The sequence below is a fragment of the Vigna angularis genome, chromosome 4 (assembly GCF_016808095.1).
Source record: "Vigna angularis cultivar LongXiaoDou No.4 chromosome 4, ASM1680809v1, whole genome shotgun sequence".
Taxonomy (NCBI): domain Eukaryota; kingdom Viridiplantae; phylum Streptophyta; class Magnoliopsida; order Fabales; family Fabaceae; genus Vigna; species Vigna angularis.
The window spans coordinates 35,081,761-35,107,938 of record NC_068973.1 but is presented as its reverse complement, the minus strand read 5'-3'; the positions used below and the strand labels follow the sequence as shown (position 1 = coordinate 35,107,938).

At 30.8% G+C, this 26,178-nt stretch overlaps 3 protein-coding genes across 3 annotated transcripts; 1 reads left to right on the top strand and 2 right to left on the bottom strand.

Annotated features, from left to right (window-relative positions):
- Positions 1-966: 966 nt before the first annotated feature.
- On the top strand, positions 967-2,503 carry LOC108321828 (two-on-two hemoglobin-3). Its single transcript, XM_017553697.2, has 4 exons — positions 967-1,201; positions 1,286-1,416; positions 1,974-2,118; positions 2,188-2,503. Exons 1-4 carry the CDS (start codon positions 1,065-1,067, stop codon positions 2,291-2,293), a joined length of 519 nt encoding a protein of 172 aa, XP_017409186.1. The 5' UTR covers positions 967-1,064; the 3' UTR covers positions 2,294-2,503.
- A 7,755-nt stretch (positions 2,504-10,258) lies between these two features.
- LOC108321777 (protein ALTERED PHOSPHATE STARVATION RESPONSE 1) lies at positions 10,259-15,545 on the bottom strand. Its single transcript, XM_017553629.2, has 4 exons — positions 14,374-15,545; positions 14,109-14,284; positions 13,549-13,772; positions 10,259-12,763 (listed from the first exon to the last, which is right to left on the bottom strand). Exons 1-4 carry the CDS (start codon positions 15,272-15,274, stop codon positions 11,971-11,973), a joined length of 2,094 nt encoding a protein of 697 aa, XP_017409118.1. The 5' UTR covers positions 15,275-15,545; the 3' UTR covers positions 10,259-11,970.
- LOC108321797 (uncharacterized) lies at positions 10,502-10,822 on the bottom strand. The gene has a single exon (XM_017553655.1). It carries the CDS (start codon positions 10,820-10,822, stop codon positions 10,502-10,504), a length of 321 nt encoding a protein of 106 aa, XP_017409144.1.
- Positions 15,546-26,178: the final 10,633 nt, after the last annotated feature.

Here is a 26,178-nt window from a genome sequence, read left to right as displayed (position 1 = left end):
ACAAAGTTTTTTTTCACTGGTCATCATGGAGGTTGAAGAGTATTTACGCTATGTATTTCGGCCAAGTAGAGTAAATTTGTTTAAGACTTGTACTAAGGCCTAATTAGTTTAGAGGTTTTCCTTAGTTAGACATTCAAACCATGTAGAAAGTATGTGTTATGCTCCCATTGAAGAGGATTTTGCTTTAGTAATGACCTCATGACAATCCAGGAATGGAGAAGATTTTTCTTTATGAGTGGTCACATGTCCTTCTCTTATTGGAGAGGATTTGTAGACACTTTGTTCATTCCTTAGAGAGCCTCATTTTCAGTTAAGAATAGCTCGGATGGTAAGGTATGTAAAGTGTAGATTTTTAGGGTTTTTAAGAGACACTCAGTCTATAAATAAAGATGTCTCCTCTCTTGTTTTTATCTTTGGTATAAAGTAATGTTATTCATTTATGGCCATAATCAAGACTAGAGCAATCCATGAGACTCCTCTGATCATTTTTCTCTTTTCTCTTTTGAGTTGGTCTAATCTCTTTTAAAACTTTCAAAAACCATACTACCACCACGCAATCACCATAGGCCATGAACATTTCTCCCTTGCCTTCATAGCTTTTGCAAACACCTTGTCTCTTGTTCATATTTTCATATTTTCCACCTAAGGAACCAAACCATCATAGTTTTTCTTCTAACTTGGATCACCTTGTTTAGAGAGTTACTATCACTAATTATATTTTGTTATAATCTAATTAATGTTAATGATAATTTCGTGATAATTTAATCGGTTTGTCATATGTGATGATAGTATAATCTATTAAGTAAACATGTCATACGGTTATACAAATTGTATTCTAAATTTATAGACTTAATTATATTTTTAATCTTTGTTGGGCACACCGGTTTTGTTATCGTAACGTAACTATGGGAATGAAAATGACGGAATGAATAATTTAACATTGATCCCTACATATATACCCTTACCTTGCACTCTGAAGCCACAGGGCCACAGGTTCTGATTCTGCGTGTGGGAAGAACAACGCCTGAAAAGTTTGTTGAGAGAGAGAGATAACTGCTTTCGCGATGCAGAGTCTGCAGCAGAAGGCCTCTGAATGGAGTGGAGTTTCCACAGATGATGCTTTTGCTATCGACGACGGCGATTTGTTTCACACTCTTGGCCTCCAAACCTTCGTTACACTCTCTACCAATTTCTACAACAGGTCCTACCTTTTTGTCTTTTTTTTGGTTTAAATTGTTGATGATTGAGTTCAGTGGTTTTGATTTGGGGATTGTTCGATGCTTAGGGTATATGATGATGATCAAGACTGGTTTCGTTCAATATTTGGGAATTCAGACAAGGAAACGGCAATTCAGAACCAGTACGAATTCCTCGTCCAGAGGATGGGAGGTCCTCCTCTCTATTCTCAAAGAAGAGGTTCATTTTCTTCCCCTGTTTCTTCATCAAATATATATATATATATATATATATATATATATATATATATATATATATATATATATATATATATATATATATATTTATTTATATTTCCAGAAGTATATAATTTCTGTACTTAGTCTTGTAGAGTTTTGGAGTCGTTTTCACATTAAAGAAATTGAAGCATTCCACATTAATTTCTACAAGTACACACTGAAAGTGAAAATTGACATATAATTTGAAATAAAATACTTTTAAATGTATTCCACATAAAATTAAATTTAACTCACTTGAAATTAATGATGAATTATTTTTACGTCTGAATCTACTTTATAGTTGAAGAACATTGTTAACGAAACAGCTTCCTAATTTATGACATAGTAGGAAAAACATTGATATGATTATCAGCTACCTTCTGTAAAGGATAAAAAATCTTGAGGAAAAAAAAATAATGAAATTCAGGACTATATAATTTGTTCAATGAAAAAAGTAGTGGTTTGTTATAGAATACCCTGAGAAGGTGCAGTTTAAACCTCTTGATATATAAATTGTAGGGCACCCTGCTCTAATTGCTCGACATCGACCATTTCCTGTGACACATGAAGCTGCTGAGAGGTGGCTACATCATATGGGACAAGCATTGGACAGTACCTCAGCTATAGATGATGATTCAAAGATCAAACTCACGAACTTTTTCAGGTTTATTTTCTTTCCCACTGCCTTTTCACTTAACAATAATTGATGTCCATAACAACATTACTTTTTCAGGCACACTGCATATTTCCTTGTGGCTGGAGTTGAGCGAAAGGATCAACACCATCACACACCATGCAAGGATGCTGCCCTGAAGCAACACCCATGTAAAAACTTCTAGTATTTTCTTTGTACCATATAGAGAAGGTATCATATCAGATGTCAATTTTACTGTTGACATAAAAACTTTCAGATCATATATAAGGTTGAATTTTTTTTATATATATGCACATGAATATTTCCTTGTGATGAAGTTGGGCTAAAGGATCAAAAAGCATCACACAACATGTAAGGATACTGCCCTGAAATGTAAAAACTTAGTATTGTGTTTGCTTTTGTGCCATATAGAGAATAAGGTTTCATATAAAACTTTTAGTTTGTGTTTGCTTTTGTGTGTTTGGCTGAAGAATGCCGGCGAACTGTGGGATACTTTTCTATAAAATTTACAGGAGGGAAATGAAATAATCTCTATGCCACCTACAAAAAATTAAAGTCACCTTACGTTAAAAAAGAAGAAATGTTGTGTGATGCAAATACTTTACTCCTTTACTCCCTCTACCCTTTACTCCTTCCATGTGTCTCTCTTCAACAATGTGCCTCCTCCTTCACCATGTCTCCCTATGCATTACTTGTTGAGGCAAATCAGAAATGTTGTGATGCAAGCCTAATATTATGATTCTAAGCAAAGAAGAAGACATTGAAAGTGGGTACAGGCATCTTTGATTCATCATTCCGAAAGTATTTTTTTCCTATTACCAAGATTTGTCCAATGCATGTATGAACATCTACCCCAAATTGGTCAAAAAGAGGAGTATGACCCTTGAGTTGCATATGGAAGAAGTAAAAACAGGAAAAAAACTTTCAAAATGGGTGTTCTATAAATATTTTATTGGATTTAGAAATATATTTTTAAACACGCATTTTGAAAAAATATTTTGTATTGCATATTGAATATGTCAAAAGATATTTTCGAATCTGAAAATACATTCTAAAATACCTATTTCGAAAGTTGTTTTTTCATTTAGAAATATGACTGTTTTGTAAGATATTTTTAAATTCTAAAATAACGTTCAGAATTGTTACTTTGGAATATTTTTTTTTTTCAGAACAAGTGTTACAAAATATATTTTTAGATCTGAAAGAAACTTCTGGAACACTTGTTCTTTAATTTATTAATTTTTATTCCGGATATAAAAGGTTTCTAAAGTAAGTGTTCTGATTCCAAAACATATTTTCCAATTTTTTTTTTTATATTTCGGATTAGATTTTCCAAAAGTCATTGGATCCAAAAATATCTTATGGAATATTCAATCCGAAAAATATTTAAAGTAAGAAATAAGAGGTGGTTTGAGAAGTACAACTTTTATGGGGTGCATAAAGAGAAATTGGGAGGTGAGGAAGAAGCAGTCCCAAAATGTCCTATAAGTCAGGCTGCTTTATTTACAGAAAGTTGCTCCCTCCATTGTCACCAACTAGTTTTAATTTTTACCAACATTTAACTATTAATGGTTTCCACATGCACCCGCACAGTACCACTTCCGTTGTAAATGAAATTTCTTTCGATCTTCTTCTTCTATATTGTGATTTTTGTTTTGTGGTGGTGTAGTGTAGGATTATTGTAGTGTGTTTGGTCGGATTTCGACATCCGTGGACAATCGAACATGCCATCAAATTTAAAATAACACTTGCCCATCAAATTTAAAATAACACCTGCTTCTTTAAACTCCATCCTGCAATTATTTCTATTCTAATTAAAAAAATTTTAAGGAAAAGAATGATCTAATAAATAGTTAGATATAGTGGGTGCAAATTGACGAGGTAGCCATTGATTCTTTCTACAATTATGGAAAGATAAAGGGTTAAAATATCTAGTACTTAGTTGTTTTTCATGTGGCCCTAAATCTGGTTGCAGTGCAATTAAATCAACCAAACCTAATTAATTCCAAAATGCCTATTTTCCTTTGCAAAGAATCCTTGGTTCTCTTTCGCGGCCAAAAACAAAACCCAGCTGAGGGCTCTTTAGTCTCGCGTTCCCTTCTTCTCTTTCGTCTTGATCCTCCATCTCACACAAGGAAGGTGGTCTCGCGGTGGCCTCATGGGAGCAAAGATGAAGATGCGATTGAAGCGCAACGAAGGTGCCACGACGAAGGTTTCTTCTCTCCATTCTGATTCGCGACATAAGGAGAAAGCTTCTACCTTCTCCTTCTTTCTCTGATTTCGATTGGGTTTTAGGGCTTCCTGTTTTCCCATGAGCGGTTTGGTTTTCTTCATTGGGTTGTTGTCTGGTTGATTGTTCTCTGAAGGAGGGGTGAGGGAAACGTGCCGTTCTCGTTCTTGCAACGATTTGGAGTTCATATTTCATCTTGGAGGTTTGACTTTTGGGTTTCTGTTTAATGCATATCCTATTCTTCAACATTTTCTGGGAATGATTTTAATGCTCTACCAGCAAAATAGACCTAAATAAATTAAGGAGAACATAAATTAAAAAAAGTTCAATTTGAAGCGCCAATCTTCACAGCAGACGCACCTCACCAACGAAGCACCACCACCGCACCACCAACGCAACACAAACACAAGCAAAAATGAAAAAGAAAAAAGGAATGAAGTGGAAACGGATATGGAGAATGGTAGGGGGAAAACGGATATGGAGAATGGTAGGAGAAAAACGGATATGGAAGAAAGAGAGAAAGTAAGAGTTGGGGGTGGACTGCGACTGAGTTAAAACGAGATAGGGAAGTAACTGAGTTAAAACGAGATAGGGAAGTAGGGTTTTCGTATAAAAGTAAAAAAAAAAGTAAATGTTTAAAGTAAAAAGGGTAATTTTGTAATTAAATTTTTTTGGGGAGGTGTAAGAAGCTGTAGGGATGGTGGAGAGAGTAGCTCTCTTATTTCTATGGTTCCAAATGATATGGGCCTCTTTTGAGAACTTGAGACTTTTTCGTCTTCCACCCGCTGGTTACTAACTACACTCCTGTACCCTCAAAAGACTAAAAGACCCTCTCCCTATCCCAAGTCACTTCTGCCTCTGCATATTCGTTTTCATCAATATATATTAAAAAATTTGTTTTGAAAATCTCATTTCACAATGCATCTTCTATATTTTGGAAAATTTGTTCGAACATCTTGTTTTTGAAAGGTTATTTCGTAAGGTATGATATATATTTTAGAAAGTGTGTAAACCAAGAAGTAATAGCTCCCTACAACCCAACCAAAAAGTGATAATGCACAAACCAGAAAAAATACAGATGAGTTATGACAATAAAAAGAAAACAATAAATACAATTAAAATTTGTAATATAAATGTTATCCAATGAAAATAATTTTACAAAAATATATAAAAAGATTATCATTACAGATGAAAATAGTGTCCTTTAAAAAAATGTTATACAATATATGAGTACAAAAAATGAAAAAGGTAAAAGATGTATAAAGAAAAAAAAGTAGTTAAAAATTTAATCCCATTAATAATTGCTATAACTGAAAGAAAATCACACAACCCTAAATAATTTATTTTATGAAACAAAATTATAAGAGAATATTTGTAATTTGTAAACAAGTTTGTAGACCAAATCGTTATAGAATAAACAAAAATGTTAACACAAACTTTCAGGATAATTTTAGACATTACAAAAAGATCAGCTTTAATTAGAAAAAAAATTATCTAATGACTTTTTTACTCTTAATACAATAAGAATTTTCTATTATAAATTCATATTTGTTAAAAAATATAAGAACTAGAAAAAATATTTTTAATTTTGGAAAATGAGATAAATAATGGATATATTATGTTTATCAATGCCTCTTTTTTCTGTTCTATCCTATTTGAGTAAAGTGTAAAAGGTGGATCTTAGAATACACAGTTCTCCAATTGTAAGATGAATTTTTGAAATCACATGTTCGACAGCTTAAAAGAAAAAGAAAATTGAATTTGTGATGTGGAAATGAGCATGTCAATGAAATTGAAAGGGTTTTTATTCCTTTTTCATTACTTTTCTTGTCAGAAGTTTTTGAAGCATTGTAGCTGTTAAGATGCTAAATTCAACTTAAAGCAATTATATTTTGTTTCACCTGAACTGTACTTTCAACTTTCGGTGTTCATATATCCAAAATCAACTCACTAATTATGTTTTTTTTTTGTGAAAAAGTACTAATATGATTATGCTATTCTTTGTTCTAAATCCATAGAAAGTTGTTGCAATCAATGGTCTAGTTCACGTGCAGTACCACACAAAGTTTTGAACCTTTCGGCTACTAAACTTTACCATTTTCTTTCCCTTTTTTTTTATTTTTTTTACCCATTTTATATTTAATCATCCTGTAAAATCACAGATTAGAAAAAGTATTCTTACGCAATTTTTTTTAAATATTTTTAATTGTTATATATATTACATTAGTTAATTTGAATTCATGTTTATAAAAAAATATTATTATGTTTTTTAATAATTATTTAATTTCATAATATCAAATATAATACTATGAATTTCAAGAATAAAAGAATAAGATTGTAAAATTTCAATTATTTTTACAAAAAAAAATGATTTTATAAATTAAATAATGAAACAAAAATCAAATTAATAATAAAAATATCAAATAATGATGGCAAAAATTATTATTGACATGAAAACTTAACTAAAAATATAATAATTTTATATAAAATAATTTTTTAATAAAATATTAATTAAAAATACTTACATTATATGGATTTATAATTATATAATCTTAAGTTTTTTTTTTAATTTTAATCTTTTGATTAAATATAAGAAATAATAATTCATATAATAAGAATTAAATGAATGTAATATTAGTAAGTATTAAAGAATTTTGATGTAGAATTCAAATGATATTGCCTAATTATTTTTTTAAGATAATGTACTCTGTAATATAACGAAACATATATGAATTCTAGAAAATTGAGATTTATATTTGTGAGAATCTTGTCTATGTCTTAGATATAAGAACTCTGATAATATTCATAACTTCTTACTTATATTATATTTTTTTGTGTTTAAGTGTGACATTGATATCGTTTTTCAAACTGAATGTCTAAACTTCTTATAGTTTCTCATCATATAAAACTAAGTAAACCAACTTTTATATTATTTTAGGTGATGAAGATGAGTAAAAAATATCATACAAAATAAGGTTTATATCACTCTAATTCATTACAAGCTTTAATATTTACTCAATTTTTTTTATAAATTTTATATATTTAATAAAATAAATAATTTTATTAAAAATTTAATTAAAAATAACTATTCAAATATGAACCATGAATTTTTAATAAAACATTAATTAAAATTAATTTTATTAATGGAAAATTAGGAGTATCACATCCTTTTCAAATTGTAATCTTGTCAAAATTTTCAATATTTTTTCAAGATCTTTTTGATAATACAATTCAACTCGAAACACTAGCGAAAATTTTCACGTTTTAAGGGAACATCGTTTTCATGATTTTTTAATATGTATAAATTAAATTATAAAAATAATAATTTTAGTATATTTATATATCTTATACTCCAAAATTTTTATATATTTATTTTAATAGTTCTAAAATATTTATTTAAGATATTTTGGCACAGTGACTGTTATTTATTTAAGACCTTCGGGCTTGGTATGCTTTTTTTTAATATTCAAATAACTTAGGTTAATTACAGAAGAAAATCAATTTTCTTTAGATATTGTTCAAATGTGTATATAAAAACATATGTGTTCAGGTTTTTAATAAGGCTTATGCTATTCATTTTATTCAATTACATTCTTATTGTATAAAAGAATATATGATATTTATGCATATTTATATAAAAAAGTTTATCTTGTTGGTACGAAAAAATACGTAAAGAATTTGTATGAGCTTTGTTAATAAAAATATAAACCGCTTCAATGTTTCGATTTTTTTAAAAAGTTTATGTGGCTTTAAAGATTTGGTTAATGGAAGACATTCCATATAATAAAAAAAATTATATGAATTTGTTTTTCCCTTTTTAGAATACATGCTAAGAGTTTTAGCTATTGAAACTTGAAATTTTTCTCTTGAGATTCTTTATATTTTTTTTACAACTCTTTACTTCTATAAAACTCATACAAACTTAATGTTGTATTCACATTCATAGTCTTCATTTAGAGTATTGATATTGGAAAACGATTTTCTTAGTAACATGTAGAATTGATATACTTTTATTTTTAGATGATTATACCAAGAATATGTTTTAAGATTTCTTTACACATCTTGGTTGATGTATATTTGTTATTTGATTTGTCTATTCAAATTTTTGTTGAAAGATCATAATTTGCATTTATTACTGATGTGGAATATGAGAAATTGTTTATCTTGTTCAATTGTTAAATAATTGGTCCTGATTTGTCTAATTGTAAACAATTACAACAGAATATCAATGTGATTTCTGGTGGGGAGTAAGTGTTCATAAGGTGGTTGATGCACATTATGAGACTAATGACTCTTTAGCTTAAGTGGTAGAGTTTGTGATAAAACTTTTGATTTCATGATAATGTTTATATTGTGAATTAATCTTCTATTACTAAAAATCTCAATGGTAGTGTGTCACTGAACTCTGATTCTTTGAATAATATGCTTTTAGAGGATGTCACTCTTATTGTCAATAGTTTGCAGGATCTACAACAATTAAATTTAACTCATATTGTAATTCAACAACATTAATATCTAAGGAGGTTCGATCTACTGGAAATAATTTATAAAGGGACTAACATATACCTAAAGAGGATGACAAGTCAATTCAAACTAGAAAGAAATATAGAAATTCTAAAGAAGAGGCATGATCAATTATTTAATGTGTTAAAATTTTGTTTATGAATATAGAATAATTTTCGTGAAAAAAATTATAATTTTTTTTATTTTCTATAAGTACGATGTAATTTTGCGATGTAATTTTAATATATATTTGGTGTAGTTTTTTCATTTATTTTTTTATTTTTTTAATAAAATCTTTCTGGCTGGCATGAACTTATTTTAATAGTCAAAATAAAAATTTTATCTATCATAATCTTATCTCAAACGAAAAAAAAATATGCGATTCCTCCAAATAAAATAATAGTTGCAACATTAGAGTTTCATGGATGAAGAAGTTAAAAAAATGTTTGATCTCACGTATCAAATATTCAAAGTGAAGTCTGACACAAGAAAAAGACAGATGTTTTTTATTAAGGTGTTTTGAAATTTACGTCAACTACAAATGAAATTAAGCATCCTTTAAGGCTATTTTTAAACAACAGTTATTATTTTCAAATAATATAGTATTTGTTCGCAACTAATTATAATTATTTTTCATAAAACCATATTCACACAAACCTCTTAAAACTTGTTTGCACTTTCGGAGGAAAATATTTTTAATAAAAACTCAATGTGTTTAAAAGGATCATAGTTACATAAAATTTCAACAATGAAAAGTCCAAAAATAATTTTAATATTTTTTTAAGTAGGACAAAAACCTCTACTGCATATCATATTTTTGTGAGTGGATAAACTAGGATTAATGTTTGGCACATTTCATGTAAAGTTGAAACATAATTTTCACTTTTTACTTTCAAAAATTAATGTGCAAGATTTTTACATTTTCAGATATTAAGATAGTAATTTATCCCGAAACTACATAAATATAAGATATAAAAGAACTTCTCTATACTAAGTATGCGACCGGAGTTTCGTCAGCATCTTGATTTTCATTAAAGTAAGGCACAAAAAGTTTGAAAGTTGAAACATTCAAGCTCTGATTTTTATTTATTCCCTTTTATTGCAATAATGAAGTCAACTATCAACAACCAAACATTATTGAATTGACGTGAATAACAAACACAGAAACCAGAAGTTAAGATCAAAATTCTACAATGGCGTTCATTGAAAGAAAGGAATTCAGGGTTTCTCTAATAAATGAACTTTTAATGCTCTCAAAAACTACGCATGCATAATTGTTTCTCTAACAAATAGCATAAAGTGCTAAAATCCCGAGTTGATTCAAGCTTTTATCCAGAACAATATCAAAAGCTAAAAACAGTGGTGATATATAAACACCTCAAGACAAAAGTGGGGGTGAGAAGAGAGATAGAAGCATTTAGCCATGTGCAACCCAATTGCAAAGATGAACTCTAAAATAAGAAAAAGAGAAAGAGACAAGTTTTTTTCTGACCATAGAGAGGTGGAGTTTTGGAGAGAATAGTTACAGGTAGATGTGGCACTAAGCACAAAAGTTAGATGCAGTTTTACACATCAATGGAACTCCAATTCTGATTAAAAAACAAGACCAGAAATACATAATGAAATGTATCAAATTTTGTGTTTGCACGAGGTTGTCTCTCAATCTAACAAATGTTTTGGTGGTAAGATCCTAGATGGATCAGCAAAGCGAGCTGAGAAGGAACGAGGGAGGTTGTCTGGCTCCATCCATCCCATTCCTTGATCAAAGTTCATTGAGTATGTTTGTGGATCATAAACACCCTCCATTGAAGTTGGAGAACTGAATACTCTCTTCTTATCTGCTGATGTTTTCAGTTTTCTCCAAAGCATCTGCCACACTGTTTTTGTGCCATCTTTGTGAGGTTTTGTGTAGCTCCGGCCTAACTTGATGTCTTGTGTCCTTTGACTTCTTGAACCAAACCAGTACTTCTTCACATCCATTTGCTGAGATTGCTTAGTTCTCCTTCACACCTAAAGCTGCAAATCAAGATGAGATTTTCTATAAAGGCACCAAGCATGCAGAAGCAAAGTCACATGCAGAGTAAAGGAGCTTCTGCATACAAGGATGTATTATTGGGGACAAAATATGGGGTGTTCACTTACCCTTTTGGTCCTTTCTTTTTAGGCTTTCCAGAGCCTAACTACCCTGTTTCTAATGTTAAGTCCCATTGTTTAAGATTTGGTATTTTTAATCTTATCTCTCATATAATAATATGTTGGGTGACATTAAGTCTGAACCGCCGCCAACCGTGACAAGAAGCAGTTTGGATTCTAGAACAGACGCATGTGACAACCACCATTGGATGAAAAAGATAAGTCTCTATGTGCCAAAATAAAACAGCCAAAAGAGTCATTGTTTGCTAGCTGCCTAACTCCTTCTAGGTTCTCACTTGGATTGGATCCTTTGAAATATCATAAAAATATTAGGTTTTATCAAGAGTGACACCTCTCAACTTTAGTCATGACACCTCATTTTATGTTTCTGTCAACTTGTGATTTCTTATTGTACCATCACAAGATGGAATTCCAAATGATGTTTATTATATGACATATATTCCTTTCATAAATTTCAGATGGACTGTGCTGGGAGCATCTTTTGGGGAATTCAAGTTATTCTACCAATTTTTATATGGCAAAAACAAATACAGCTGCTATAGATGAGATTTCATTTCCACCTTTATTTTCAACAGTAAAGGGTTATAATATACAGTCTTCTATGACTATGCACTATTCATGATTTAGATAAATAAATTTCAGTAACATGACAAGTCACAACATACGACTAAAGTGAATGAAGATAATGATCTTTTTTTGATTTGGACTAAATGGGTTGAATAAACTTCCAGGACCAATAAATCACTGTCATGACGCAACTACCTCGAACTAATGTATTGGCTCATGCAAAATGAGTACATAAACAAAAGACGGTTAGATCTTTAAAAGCTATGGCAAAATTTTCACACAAGATTGATAATTCTGCACGTCAAGCTAAAATATGAATGCCTTCTTGTGTGAGGACAATAACACACTACATAGGTTCAGAATACATAAACTAATCTTCACAAAAGTGGACCAAAAAACTTAATTTTTCATGCCCCACCACCCCGTGAATGTGTTATTGACTTCAGTTTCTCATAAGCATCAAAACAGGCATGAGAATAGTCTGACAAAGCACGGAAGAGTTCAGGCAAGCGAGTTTTGAAACACTGTAGTGATTTCTCTCGCACCTGAACACAGTGTTTTTGGTGAGATTCAATTTCCTCTTCTAATTTCTTCTGCAAGCTCTCAACGACAAATTGTCTGTCCGAGACAGGGTTGTTGGTGTTCACTTCCTCTCCCCTTTCATGTTCTGCTTCTTCAGGCCCCTTCCGCAGTAAATGCTTCTGGTACCATTCCTCAAAGGCTTGTTTTTTCTTTAAGTATTCCTTTCTGGTTTCCTCACACCTCTCCTTCAACTTCATCTCTTCCTCCTGCTGAAGTATGATGGTCTTTATCACAGCAGCAAAGGAGGAAATAGCAGATTTGGCAAGCTCATCAGGAAGCTTGTCAACATAATCATGCCACGCGTGGAGAAGGTATTGGATTGGCGGATTCTGCACTTTAGGCGGAGATGATATTTTCTCTTTAAGGTTGCTTTCAATAGGGATGAGATTTAATTTTAGCCAACTGTTAAGAGCTTTGATATAATGCTTTTGTTCAGTCACAAGCTTCTCAAATTGTAAATGCCATTCTTGGGCGACATTCCAAAGTTGCAAAGTGCGTTCGTAATGATGCTTTGTTGTTTCCTTAGGAGCTTGAGAAATATCAAGAGATTTGAGGTCCGTAACTATTTTCAGCTGGCTGTCATGATATGTGCACATATGTTCCCACATATTTGCCATCCTGAAGAAAAATCAAGTGGATTCACAATTAGGAACCAATAATGGTGCAATACTTCAAGTTTCCCCTTTCAGTGGAATAAAAATTCGTAACATAGTGGAAGTAGCAAGATAAAACAATCACATGCATGAATTAAAAATTCTGGATTCAGTTGTAGTAAGTATAAGAGCAAATTGAAAGCTAGGGAAGTAAATATGTCATATCATTCTTATTTTAGTAATAATAAAAGAATTGACAATTTTTATATAGTAATGAAATATTCATCAGTCTACATCCTCAGCAACAGAAAAAAGACAAAATAAAACAAATTAGTAGCAAAGCAAGATAAAAACAAAACACAAAACACTCCTCGCTCAGAATTTAGGATCTAGTAGTAGCGTCTCTAGGTATTGAGAACAACTAGGAAACTATACATGTACAGCAACATAATTCTTATAGTGATTAATTGTATTCTATAGTAAAAAAATGGACTTCAGTATCCAAGGTCAGAATTTAAATGGCACATAAACTGCCAAGAACTACACTTCAGCATGAAAGGCTTTTTAAGGTTAAAAAACCAATTACTAGGATGCTGGATTGTATTATGCACCAATGTTTCACATTTGAAACTAATTCAGGTCTACAAGCTAGAAGTTCGGAACACTGCCAATCCTGAAAGAAAGTTCACAATGACGTGGGTTTCTTCCTCTGACTAGTCATTCAAACATAGCAACTAAAATCCATAAAATATCAAATTCTACAGAATAATACCATTACGTCTCTTAAAATTTCTTATCAGTAATACATACTCAATAACAAGAGCCACAAGTTTTGGATACAGCTGAGCATCTCGAATCTGGTTCACTTCTGAAACTGTTGAGTCCATGGATTGCATGTCAACAATATATCTTGTATGCAAATGGCTAACGGCTGCTTTAGTCTTTTCCAAGGATTCAGCGCTGGCACCACGCTTCTTCTGCTTGTTTAGAATTGCAACTTTTCTCTGATACTCGAACTTCATAAGCTCACCTTGCTGTTGACAAGGAGTGAAGTTTTGTGACTCAAAATCATAAATCAACAAAACATGAATACAAATATGAGAAAAAGGTACATGTAATGATAGTGTAAAGCATATTTACATTGTCATATAATCACAAACCTTCATGTATGTTAAGTTCATTGACTTCGATAATAACTAGATTAAAAGTCATGCTAATGATAATGTTTGAATGATTGACAATATAATTTTCTTTACACAGAAATGTCTAAATATTGAACTCTACAAGAAAATATTAATACTCTCTATCAAGAATGAAAAAAATTAAAGATAATGAAAAGTGTAGACAAGATCACGGACGTTGACACCTACCTTGACCTCTTCATAAAGTTTCTTTTCCCAGGCCAGCAACTTGTCCAAAACAGTGGCATGAGTTTCATACTCTTCGGAATCAATATCATCTTTCCCAGCATCCCCATTGGACACACCTTTGAACGACCTGTTCCAAGTTATGACGCGCATAACCCTAGCAGAATGATCAATGTGCCCTGTTCATATCACCATCACATGAAATTAAACAATCTCAGCAATTCAACAAACTTAAATTTCAAAACAGAAAGAAACAAATCATCCCTACCGCGATTATCAGCAAAATTGGAATGATAATGCAACCTAGTAGCCTCAAGCATCTTGGTAACTTCTTGAGCACTCTCGGAAGCCTTCAAAAAGTGATCATCAAGGACACTGAGAATCTGCATCAGAGTAACGGAAGGAACCACCTTTATTGCTCTCCTAAACTCAGCTGGAGCAGTTTTAGAATGCTCAATGTGCATCTTTGCCTCACTTATCTCATCATGCTCGTCATGAATGTTTTCGTGTACATGTTCCTGCACTTTCTCTGGAGTTTTAGGCTCAACCTCGTCTTCAACCACATTCTCCATTTTACCATCAACATCACCATTATCATCATTATCGTTATTATCATCATCATCATCTTCAGCGTTGAGAGAAGCTCCAGGCATGTTGTCCACCATGAAGAAGTAATCCCAAGCCATGCCCTTAGACTCCGGCATCGGAGGCGGCGGTGTCTTCATCTCCGGCGACAAGGATCCGGCGGTTTTCTTCACCAGCTTGGGGGTTTCTTCTTCCTCCTCCTCGGCGATGGTGAGCGGAACGGGGCTGCTGTGGTGCATGGCGCCAGCGGGCATGGTGGCGGCGCGCGTGAGCGGTACAGGGGAGAACTCGGGGAGCGGCGGGGGCGGGGGAGGAAGGGAGTCCTCGATGGGCGGCGGGGGTGGCGGTGGAGGGCCAGAGGTGACGGTGGGAGGGTCGAGGGGCAGCGGAGGGTGGGGGTCGTGTGTCTCGCCGAGGGCGTAGTCGCTGAGGGCGGCGCCAGTGTTCTTGAGTGCAACGGCGTAACCAGAATGGCCGGCGGCGAAGGCGTTGCGAGCCACGACGGCGTCCTTCATCAAGTTCTTGCGATCCTTACAGCGTGACACGGATTCCTCGTTGTCTATTCGGGACTGTGCGCAACCCATTTCGGAAAAGTCGGAGGTTGTTGTTTTGGGAGGCAGAAATGTAGTAAGTTGTCACAAAGAAGATGTGAATGAGTTTGGAATCGAAACGGTGTCGTATAGAGATGGAAACGAGTTTTTGAGATCTCAGAGTTGGCAGAGCAGAGAAGCACAGGAGAGAGTGCGGTGTGAAGCAGAGAGAGTGTGGAGTGAGTGAGTGAGTGAGTGAGTGCAGAGTCACACGGGAAAGGACACAGATTCGGTTATTCGCCGCGACTCTGAATTTTGATGCTACTCGCTCAATTTGGCTATGAGGTGTCCCTGTCAATACAATTTTAAAATAACGGTCATATTTCTTTTAATAAAACTTTGTTTATCACAGATTAAATTGCTTATTAAAGTTTATCATATTTCTTCTGTTTTTTGGTTTTCACATCTTGTGTTTTCCGTAAAATAGAACCAAAATTTTTAACAACTTTTTTAAAGAAAAAAATATCATTATAATGTGTTAATAAGATGAAATGTTTATTAAAATTTAACATATCTATCTATTAAAAATACAAAATGAGAAACATAAATAGAATCACAAGTTAAAAAAAAACAAATTAAGTTAAATGTGACTATAGAAAAAGGTGTTGGGTGCTTCAATATTAACAAGTGGATTTTACAATATTTAAAAGTGGAAACTTCAGCCTTCAATAAATGATTTATTTAAGTAAGTTCATGTAAGCTTATTTATGTAGGTCTAATTTAAATTTCATTTTCAAATACAAATACGTTTTCTATGACATGTTACTGTTTCACATTCAACATCTTTTCCATTTAGGTTTTCAAATTCAAATTTCACTTAAATTTTGTCTCTCTTCTTTCTTAGATTTAATTTAGACTTTTTACGTTTTTTTCTTTCTCCTTTTTTAGATTTAGATTAACATTTCTCTCTTTCTCTTTCTCTTTACTCTATTTTGAACTAGTTTCCATACATCATTATGGAAATGATAAATAGGTTATACTTTGAAGCATTTGATAAAAGCTTAAGAGACATTATGAAAAATATTAATAATGAAAAGAATAAAAAAACATTTGGTGGTAAAATGGTCTTTTAAAAGGTGAATTTAGACAACGGAACTATCCAAACTACATAATGGTGCATCTATAATTTCTTTAGTTGTTGTGTTTGCTGATTGATCATCATTTGACTTCTTTTTGTTATTGTTCTTCCTTGAAGTCCAACACTGATTTTTAAAGTGACTATTTTTTTGACAATTTCAACAAGTGATATCATTCCAGACTTTTGTTTATGGTATTTCTCTAGACTTTGATCTCCATCGACCTTGGTTACAACTTTTCTGTCTATTTCTTCTTCTATTTTCAACAATAAATGATGAACTCGTATTAGAATTGGAAGATTCCACTAAACTTTTCCTGCGAACATTTTCGCTTAAGATCAAGTCACGAATGTTCTTAAACTTCAACTTGTTATTACTTGCCGAATTACTAATTTACAGCCCAACTTTCCGGAAGAGATGATAATAAAACTAATGTTAACTACACAATAATTGTATTAAATTCACTAATACGATAAGTAACCGAGTTACTTCACTCATTTTGAGGTTGACTAGCCTGTGAATCAAATACACTTTATTACCTAAAATGACTTCTCATATATATATATATATATATATATATATATATATATATATATATATATATATATATATATATATATAACAACGCTTGCATCAAATCTACGATTGTTTCCTCATTTATGATATTGAATTACATTAAATCTACGATTGTTTTCTCGTTTATGATGTTGAACGCAACATTCTTAGTTAATGTTAGTTGGATCACAACAAGTGATCTAACAACTCTCAATCTTACTATTCCATGTCATTTGGTTTCTGCTCTCTTAAGGGTAAATGGAATTTCTTATGAATTCAAAGTCACTACCATGTTTTTGAAGAAAGCTCTCATTACTTCTCTAAATAACAATAAAAGAGAAAATAATAAACAAAGCAAGAATTTAACATTGTTCGACATATAATGTATAAGCCTACGTCCATATTACATTAGGAAATATGTTTATTTTAATATATATTTCAAACCTTATATAAGATTACTTGTATAACAAAGTGAAAAACAACGTTTCATACTACTAAACAATATTGGACTAAATCAAACTACACATATTAACATTGAGTCTCTTTATTGTTAACTCAAGCTTTATATTCTTTTAAGTGATTTTTAACAATTAAGTATATAAGAAAAGCATTTAAGCTTCTCATAATAATTTACTTTAAAATGGTTGTTGACAGGACTAAATAGGTACAATCCAATTCCTTTTTTCATTTCCAGTCAATAGTTGGTCTATCGATACAATCCATTTAATTTGGGATGTTAATGCACCTGGTTAATCCAACCCATTTAATGCACATGGTTATCATTATGTTGGAAATGTTTCTCATGACTCTTAATTTGAACTGCTAAATGTTTAGTTTTGATTCTTTCTTTACTTAAGAAAGTTAATACTTTAACATTCATAATTTGTTGGTGGTAGAGGAGTTGGAAGAATGGCACTTGATTGTACCACATGACTTTCTATTATCAAAGACATAGCAAAGGGTCTTCTTATTTTCCTTCATCATTCATTGCCTTATCGAAAGGTCCCTCATGCCAACTTCCAGTCACCTAATGTCCTAATCCATCAATATAGTAAAGGGTATACCATTCCAAGTTCCCAGCCAAACATAATGCAGAAAAACTAGCCATAAGGAGGTCAGTAGAATTTGTTCAAGGGAAGAAGCTGACACACAGTGTTGATGTTTATTGCTTTGGCATCATTGTGCTAGACATTGTAAATGGCAAAATCCCCGGCCACATCATAGGTGAAATAGAGAAACATTCAATGATCTTTCAAATTGGGTAAATGTGGTGAACATCGGAGAACATTTTTCCTTTATCTCTTTGATATATATATAAGATAAGCTCTTTGGATGTTTATACTTTATATTTCCTATTTTGTTATTATTAGAATTAAATGGATGAATTGTGTTCCATTTTTTCCATAAGTAACATATTTTTATAACTATTACTTTTTTAAGTTTTTTTTTAATACTTTAAATGATTTTAATTTTTGAATACTTTGGATAGTTTTAATTTTCACATGATTATTTTGTACGTAGGTTCAAGTATAATTTTGAGTATATTTGTATGATCATATAATTTAATTTATATAGAATTTAATAACTATATTTGTTTTCACATTCAAATTTAAAAATTTTCTTGTTTAATTACTTCATTTATACATATAAATATTTAGTAAATGATATCTTAAAAATGATATTGGTTTAAAAATAGTCAGACTCGATTATTTTAAAATTAAAAAGTTTTAACACAAATAATTTTGTTATGAAACAATTTTATTATTTTGAAACATAATTTATTTAGAAACCACTTTTTTAGAGTTCTTTGTCTTATTTTTAGGAGTTTTTATTTCTTGTTCAAGTTTGAAAACTAGAGACCGTGTGAGTGATCCTTGAGACAAGATATTCTATTTCATCTAATTAGTTTCTACAAAAGAGTGAGTAGATTTATGCTTTTTTTTTCCTTGTTTGTGTTTTCTTTGGTTGCATGTGAGTTGTTCTAGTTTTCATGTAAGTTGGTCTAGTTTGCATGTGTTATCTAAGTCCTATAAAAGACTCTTTGTTAATTATGGTCCTAAACAGTATATTATGATCATGTTTTATATGGTTTGTAGGAGCAGATAAAATTCCTTACGTTACAATAATTTTAATTTAATCATTATTAGTTAAAGTTTCTTACATTACAATAATTTTAATTTAATTATTAATAGTTTTTTTATAATTTAGTTCGTAAATATGAACTTTTATATTTATATTATAGATATGATTTTTTTTATTAAACTTTCTTATATAATTAAAATAATTAATTTTTAGTAAAATTACATATGAATAAAAATATAAATAAATAACATATGTAAACTATTTTTTATTTCATTAATAAAATAAACAATTAATTTAAAATGACATTAATATTAATTTTATATTTTTATTGTTGAAATTTTTATTTTTATCAACTAATTTATAAAATTTTCAATGTTATATTAATTTAGAAAGAAAATTTTAAATTTAATTTATAAATACTATATATTATTTATAACATATATGAATATCAAATTAGTTTGTTCTAATAAAATAAAAACATTTAAGTTCACTTTATCATAACTATTTTATCAAATAATTTTTTAGTGAAAATTTTAAAATATTTTTTAATGTAACTAATATAATTTAATTAGTTAAAAAATATTTAAATATACTTTAGTTTAATTATACACTTTGAATGTCTAGACTTTAATTTAATGTCTAAATAATTCCAAAGAAATTAATTATATACTTTTTGTTATTTTCTACAAATTATTGAAAATCTTATTTTACAATGATAAGTTGTTTTAGCAACATTATATTTAATATAAATATATATATATATATATATATATATATATATATACTAAAAATTAAATAAAATAATAAATATATTGTAATTATTTTTTTAAAAAAATACATCTGAATAATGAGTGAATATTTTACTTTTACACATATGAATTAATATTTGGATAAATAATTGAATATATATATATATATATATATATATATAATCTTTATATTTTTATCAAAAAATATATATAATCTTTTTATTTTTTTAATTTGGAAAATTTGTGTTTAGTTACACAAGTAATTAAGTTGATACGTAACACTACCTTTAACACCATTTATACAGTATTAATGAAAATAATTTAATTGCATCAATTATTTATAAATCAAAACTAAATTAAATCTAAAAAAACTAGAAGACCAACTTAATATTTTTGAATAAAAAATTGAAATTAAAAGAATAATTAAACCTATGATCAAATTATTTGTACATGCTCATAATTCTTTTTGCGCAATTATATATATTTATTTATAAATAAAAGAAAAAAATTACAATTTTTAATATATATATAAGTTCTATTAAGGAATAAATCAATGTTATTCTTTTTGTTATTTCAATTTCTTTTTATAAAAATATATATTTCACATTGTTTTAATTGGTTATAATTGATTTAGTGAAAACAAATTCAATAAGTGAAGGGATTTTAAATTCTGAATGTCAATGACAACTTCAAAAGGTATGTAGCATCTATTGGATTATAATTTAAGTTGATTTGTTTTCTTTTTCTATTCAGAAATAATTAAAAAATTAACTATTAAAGTCATTCAAAAATTACTTTTATTTATTAACACAATCACTGTTATAACCAATAGTCACTATTATATACATATGAAGGTTTTTTAATCTATTACTAATTTATTTTACTAAAACTTATTATTGAAATGTGAACATATAATAACTATTATTTAGAGGAGTGAATCTAAATTTAAATGTTTATTTTAATATGATTGAAGAGCTGTCAATAAAATGAACTCATGCATTGATTCTTATCTAAAAGTCGTTAGCTATTTGAACTCATGCATTATATTGTTTATGGTCAATTAAAAATAAAATGTAATTTATTTTGTTACTTTTATTTATTATTGGTTGAAAGACAAACGATAAGTTGAATAAACAAAAAGATATTATTGTCTCTTGTAGGAAACGAGGGATTGAAGAGCATGTTGCGGAGACGGCGGTTATGGTAAAAAGGGCCTACAAACTGTTCATATTCCTTTGCGCTTTATTCTTTTGCGTGTATTTGAGGGAGATGATTTGAGAGAGATGATTTGAATGGAATTTAGAATAATTTTTTAATTGTTTTTTTAACTGGATTTATGGGTAATTGAGAGTGGATTTGAAAGTAAAGTTTGTGAGAATTAGTGTAGTTGAGGGAGATGATTTGAGAGAGATGATTTGAATGGATTTTAGAATAATTTTTTAATTGTTTTTTTAACTGGATTTATGGGTAATTGAGAGTGGATTTGGAAGTAAAGTTTGTGAGAATTAGTGTAGGATTTGATTGATGTGATAAATTTAAAAAGTTAGTTTAATTTGTATAAATAAAAGATTATCGAAATGCCCCTAGTTATTAAAGTAATATAAAATGTTATTTATTAATGTTATATTTAATTGTAAAAATGTTTATAAAGAGACAAAAATTATAAAAAAAAATTAAATTAATTTTTAAAAATTATAAAAATTATAATGTAGTAAAATGAATTTATTTTTAAATGTAGTATTTGTTTGTAATATAATTTACTACCAAGTAGTATCAATTTATTTGTTACGGAAGTCAGAATGATTAATTTTAAATAAACAAATAATTAAACGAAGTTATAATATTACATGACCTAAAAAAAGTGGCAACATTTAAACATACAAATATATTTGTAATAGTTCATGATGACGTTGCTTCAGTAAGGTATCGTTGCAATGCATTGAAACGATATTGTATTGGCATCCCTATTAGACGTCTTGTATGGGATGAATGCGCAGATAAAAAGTCGAAACACTGTTTGAATAAATTATGATCTTCAATGTTCATAGTTCGTAATAAGTTTTCAATTTCTTCTGTAGTTGGATTAGATGATTGAATCCTAGCATTCACCAAGGATATTCGACACTCTATGGCCTGTGTATGTTGTTGAAGAGCAACACATAGTCTTCTTAATTGATTAATTTGTTTTTGTAGTTTATCAATGATTGGAGAGTCATCTAATTTGCAGATCAGCAGGTTGACAATAAATAAAACTAGCACAGCTGATGTGAAAGATAATAACTTTGAAAAATAAGTAAGGTAATATTTCAAACACATAAGTCAATTTAAGGGAAAAAAAGTCATGTAATACATTATCGAAATAAAAATGAACTTATTCATCTAAATTGTGAAGAATCAAGTTAACATTCTGATTGAGGTTAGCAAATTGGCGGTTCATGTCGAGGGAAAGGTTTGCCAAGTTATCTTCAATACATTGAACCCACACCTGCATTTGTTCCATACCCTGCATTCTGTGTTGCAAGTCTTGTACCCCTTCCCACATTTGAGTCATCATATTAGGATTAGAAAGAGATGGAGGAGGTTGAACAGGGTTGTCAAGATGGTCTGGTTGGTCTTCTTCTTCATCATCACCGACATCATGTTGCCAAACACCGTTGACATTAACAATATTCAACCTCTTCAAAGAATTAATTGAAAAATAATGTCGGGTCCCAATATGAGTGCTGGCATCGACATCAACATGAACTCCACAATATTGCATGATCTGTGTGATACGGACACCATATGGTAAGGGTGTGTCACTAGCCTTGCATTTAAGCATATGCTGCATGATGTGATGAGGTCAATTGATAGCTATATTATTTTTAAGCACCCATATCATAAAGATATCTTTCTGCAATAACCTAGCAAAATTCTCTGGTCGTGGAGTTAACATGTGCACAATAACATAATGCAGAAGTCTATCACTAATATTCAAACAACCAACCGTTTTAACACGGAGACCCTGCATTTCTGGTATAACCATAGTAGCTAATGCCATCTCCCGGTCATATGGAAAGTCCTCTGCGATATTTGAAAAACACAATTTTTGACCCTCATACTTCATATTAGCTACATTCAACCAATCAGCAGGTTTCAATCTAATTCTTCTTTTGTTTACCTCATTGAGCAAATATCCATTTACAGAAATCTTCACATTTGAATAAAAAACTTTGATTAAATCCGGATAGTAGGGTCCTTGCAATGTAAGAAATTCGACCACCCCTTGAAATAGAAGATGATGTTGGAAAAATAACCCTGAAACGAGATTCAAAATTCATTATCTTTGGACCAACAATATTCCCTTGTATAGAAATCAGCTGCATAGTTTTCCATCTGATGGCTATGAGTGAAGAAACGATATTGATCTAATTGTTCTTCTACAGATGGTCTGACATGGGTTGCATCTTCTGCCTCAGTGAGGATTTCTTTTCCCTTACGACTTTCTCTTGGCCTTTTGGTTGATGATGAGGCCATTTGACAATTTCTTGAACAAAGCAATTGATGAAAACAATAACAAAGTAAGTTATAAGAAATACTTTTATATTTAAAAATAACAACAATATTTTGGACAAACCATTAAAAATAACAAAAATATTTTGGGTCTCTATACCCCGTCCACTCAGGCTGTTCTGAAATGTATTCAATATTTTGATTCAAATCAACACTGACACGAGGCCCAACCCGCTGTCGACGTGCTTGACGAGCGGTCCGAACACCACTCCCAGTAGCTCGATCAACAACCCATAACTCCACCATTAAATCATAGTATTTCATAATATTAACTCTCCACTTTGCGGCAGTTGGCCTCAACTGAAACAACAAACAAAACAAACACATTGGTTCATATTATGTATTACAAGGATCCACAAAATCTTAGTATTTTTAAAAATACCTGAATCAGGTCCATCCAAACTTCGTCCTCAGCATGAAATGTCATACTAACCGGGTTCCACGCAAATCCACTCAATCCAGAAAACAGGTAATGTACCTCACACCATTTATCTTTCAACACTTTCTGACGATTTTTAACATTATTTTTCGTAATTGCGACATACCCAGAGCCATGAAGATGATCAACTATGTTACTATATGCTTGAGATGTCCAACTTCCGTCAACCCTATTCCCGATTCGTGATTCCTCAATCATAGAGTGTAGAAGATGTGCGTCCATGTCCTCTGTCCACTTCATGAACTCTCTAGTAGGAGCAGAGGACTCAATGGCGGCTGCATTACCTCTGTTCTTTTTATACCTATTTCATAAACAAAATGGTAAGAAGTTAACATTAAACATCCTTAATATATAATTTAACTTGTCATACCCATAACATCAAATACTCATACAACACAATAAAATATAATAACTACGATTTTTGACAATCTCACCACATATGATCTGTTATAGAATCCCTGATACTACTAACAATCCTATGATCCTCTTCTCTAACTTGAGATGATGAAACATTATGGTGTTCCCTTTCATTCAACTCCTTATCAACTTCATCAAGTAATGAGTCATCATTATCCACGCCACGAAGGAAGTTGTGTAAAATACAACAAGCTAATATAATGTCTGTCATTGTCTCCAATCCATAGTGTGGTTCAGTGCCACTTGCAATGATAGGGAATCGTTTTTTCAAAACACCAAAAAGTTCTTTCAATAACATTTCTCAACGATGAATGTCTATGATTAAACAACTCCCATGGATTTTGTGGTCCTCTACGTGTATATTCTTTAAGGTGATATCTTATGCCTCTATATGGAGTCAAAACTGTGCTTTTCAACATAAATCCAGCATCACCGAGGTAGTATTTTCCTACAATTTTGCGCATATACAGGTAATTAGTCACTACTAAATAAAATCTTCAACATCGCAATGTAGACACTGACCTTCGGGGATAACCAACGGATCATCTCGATCAAGAGCATTTTTTAAAATTCTTAAATCAGATGTAGTGCCTTCCCACCCAGCAATAACGTATGTGAATTTCATGTCAAAATCACACGCCGCAAACACATTTTGAGTTGGCCAATCTTTTCTTCCTCAAAATCTCGGAGCTTCACATCTTGACACCTTTACCCGAACATGAGTACCGTCTATGGCCCCTAAACAATCCTAGACATAAAAATAAGAAGTCATCATATAACTGAAAATTTGTTATCATCTTTTGATCAAATAACATCTACAAATATGTTCAAATGAGTACCTTAAAGTACGGGTAAAATCGATTCTTGTTGAAGACATATGGATGAACCTCATTTCCTGAGGGTTGAATTATAAATTCAGATTCCAAAGTTAAGATAACATCCAAAACATTGTGAAAGTGTTTGCTAACCGTCGAACTAGATCGATGAAAGAAAAATGCGACACTTCGATTCTTAACATTATGGCCAATTATATAAAGAAATTGAGCAACTTGTTGCTCCATTGTCGACCGAATGGCGTCCTTAACTAACCCAGTTGATCTTAGTCTCTCACAAAGATTAATAAATGCCTTTGGACCCATCCTAATAATGTCGCGGCATCGATTAGTATGCACAAGATATGACATTAATTGCTCCCTACGACGGTCTCTGTCTAATAGGTAATTGCTTACACTACTCGAATCACTGGAGTACATATTCAAGATACTCAACGCGTGTGCAACAATGCATAACATTGTTAGTGCAGCCAATGAAGTGGTTATTTGTAATTGTTGACGTATCATTGTGATAATATTGAAGTCTACACCAACCACATCATCATCTATATCTTCGCGGCCCAAATATGATATATCTAATTCTTCTTCCATCTATATTTACTTAAACAAATTTACATACAATTAATAAAATCATGCATTCATATGTTCATTAAACATACTTCATTCATACATTCATATATCATATCTTCATATATTAAATAACTATTATACATTAATACATTAAATAAATATTATACAATAAATAAACATAACACATTATTACATTAAATAAATATAATACATTATTATATTCACATAATCACTTATAAAAAAATGAAAATAAATAACATGCATTCATATATTCATTATAAATAATTAGTGAAATGATAGTTTAAGAATTACCTCTTGAAGACTTATCAAAATTTAATGAAGATTGACCAAACACAATTTCACTGAACCTCCAATGCAATGTCACTCAAAATTTGTCCAAATGAAAAGGGTAATGTTAAACTTGAAAGCGTCACCCTAATAAACCAAACAGGCAACATAATTAGGATTATATCAATATATTATACAATTCTACAATAAAAAGTTTGTTAAACATCATATACCTTCAATCAACTTCAACCAAATGAAGAACCACAAATAACTTGGCTGGCCTTGAATGATAAAAACCAAAAGAACCAACAAAATTGCCAATGCAAAGTGTTAAATT

What these genes read in the sequence shown, in the direction of transcription:
- LOC108321777 (XM_017553629.2), bottom strand. Translation starts at nt 15,274, where the DNA reads ATGGGTTGCGCACAGTCCCGAATAGACAACGAGGAATCCGTGTCACGC. An exon ending in CAATTTTGCTGATAATCGCG is followed by an intron (nt 14,285 to 14,373) that starts GTAGGGATGATT and finishes TGATATGAACAG; the next exon opens with GGCACATTGATCATTCTGCT. An exon ending in CTTGTGGCTCTTGTTATTGA is followed by an intron (nt 12,764 to 13,548) that starts GTATGTATTACT and finishes ATTTTTCTTCAG; the next exon opens with GATGGCAAATATGTGGGAAC.
- LOC108321797 (XM_017553655.1), bottom strand. Translation starts at nt 10,822, where the DNA reads ATGGATGTGAAGAAGTACTGGTTTGGTTCAAGAAGTCAAAGGACACAA.
- LOC108321828 (XM_017553697.2), top strand. Translation starts at nt 1,065, where the DNA reads ATGCAGAGTCTGCAGCAGAAGGCCTCTGAATGGAGTGGAGTTTCCACA. An exon ending in TCTACCAATTTCTACAACAG is followed by an intron (nt 1,202 to 1,285) that starts GTCCTACCTTTT and finishes TTCGATGCTTAG; the next exon opens with GGTATATGATGATGATCAAG. An exon ending in AAACTCACGAACTTTTTCAG is followed by an intron (nt 2,119 to 2,187) that starts GTTTATTTTCTT and finishes TTACTTTTTCAG; the next exon opens with GCACACTGCATATTTCCTTG.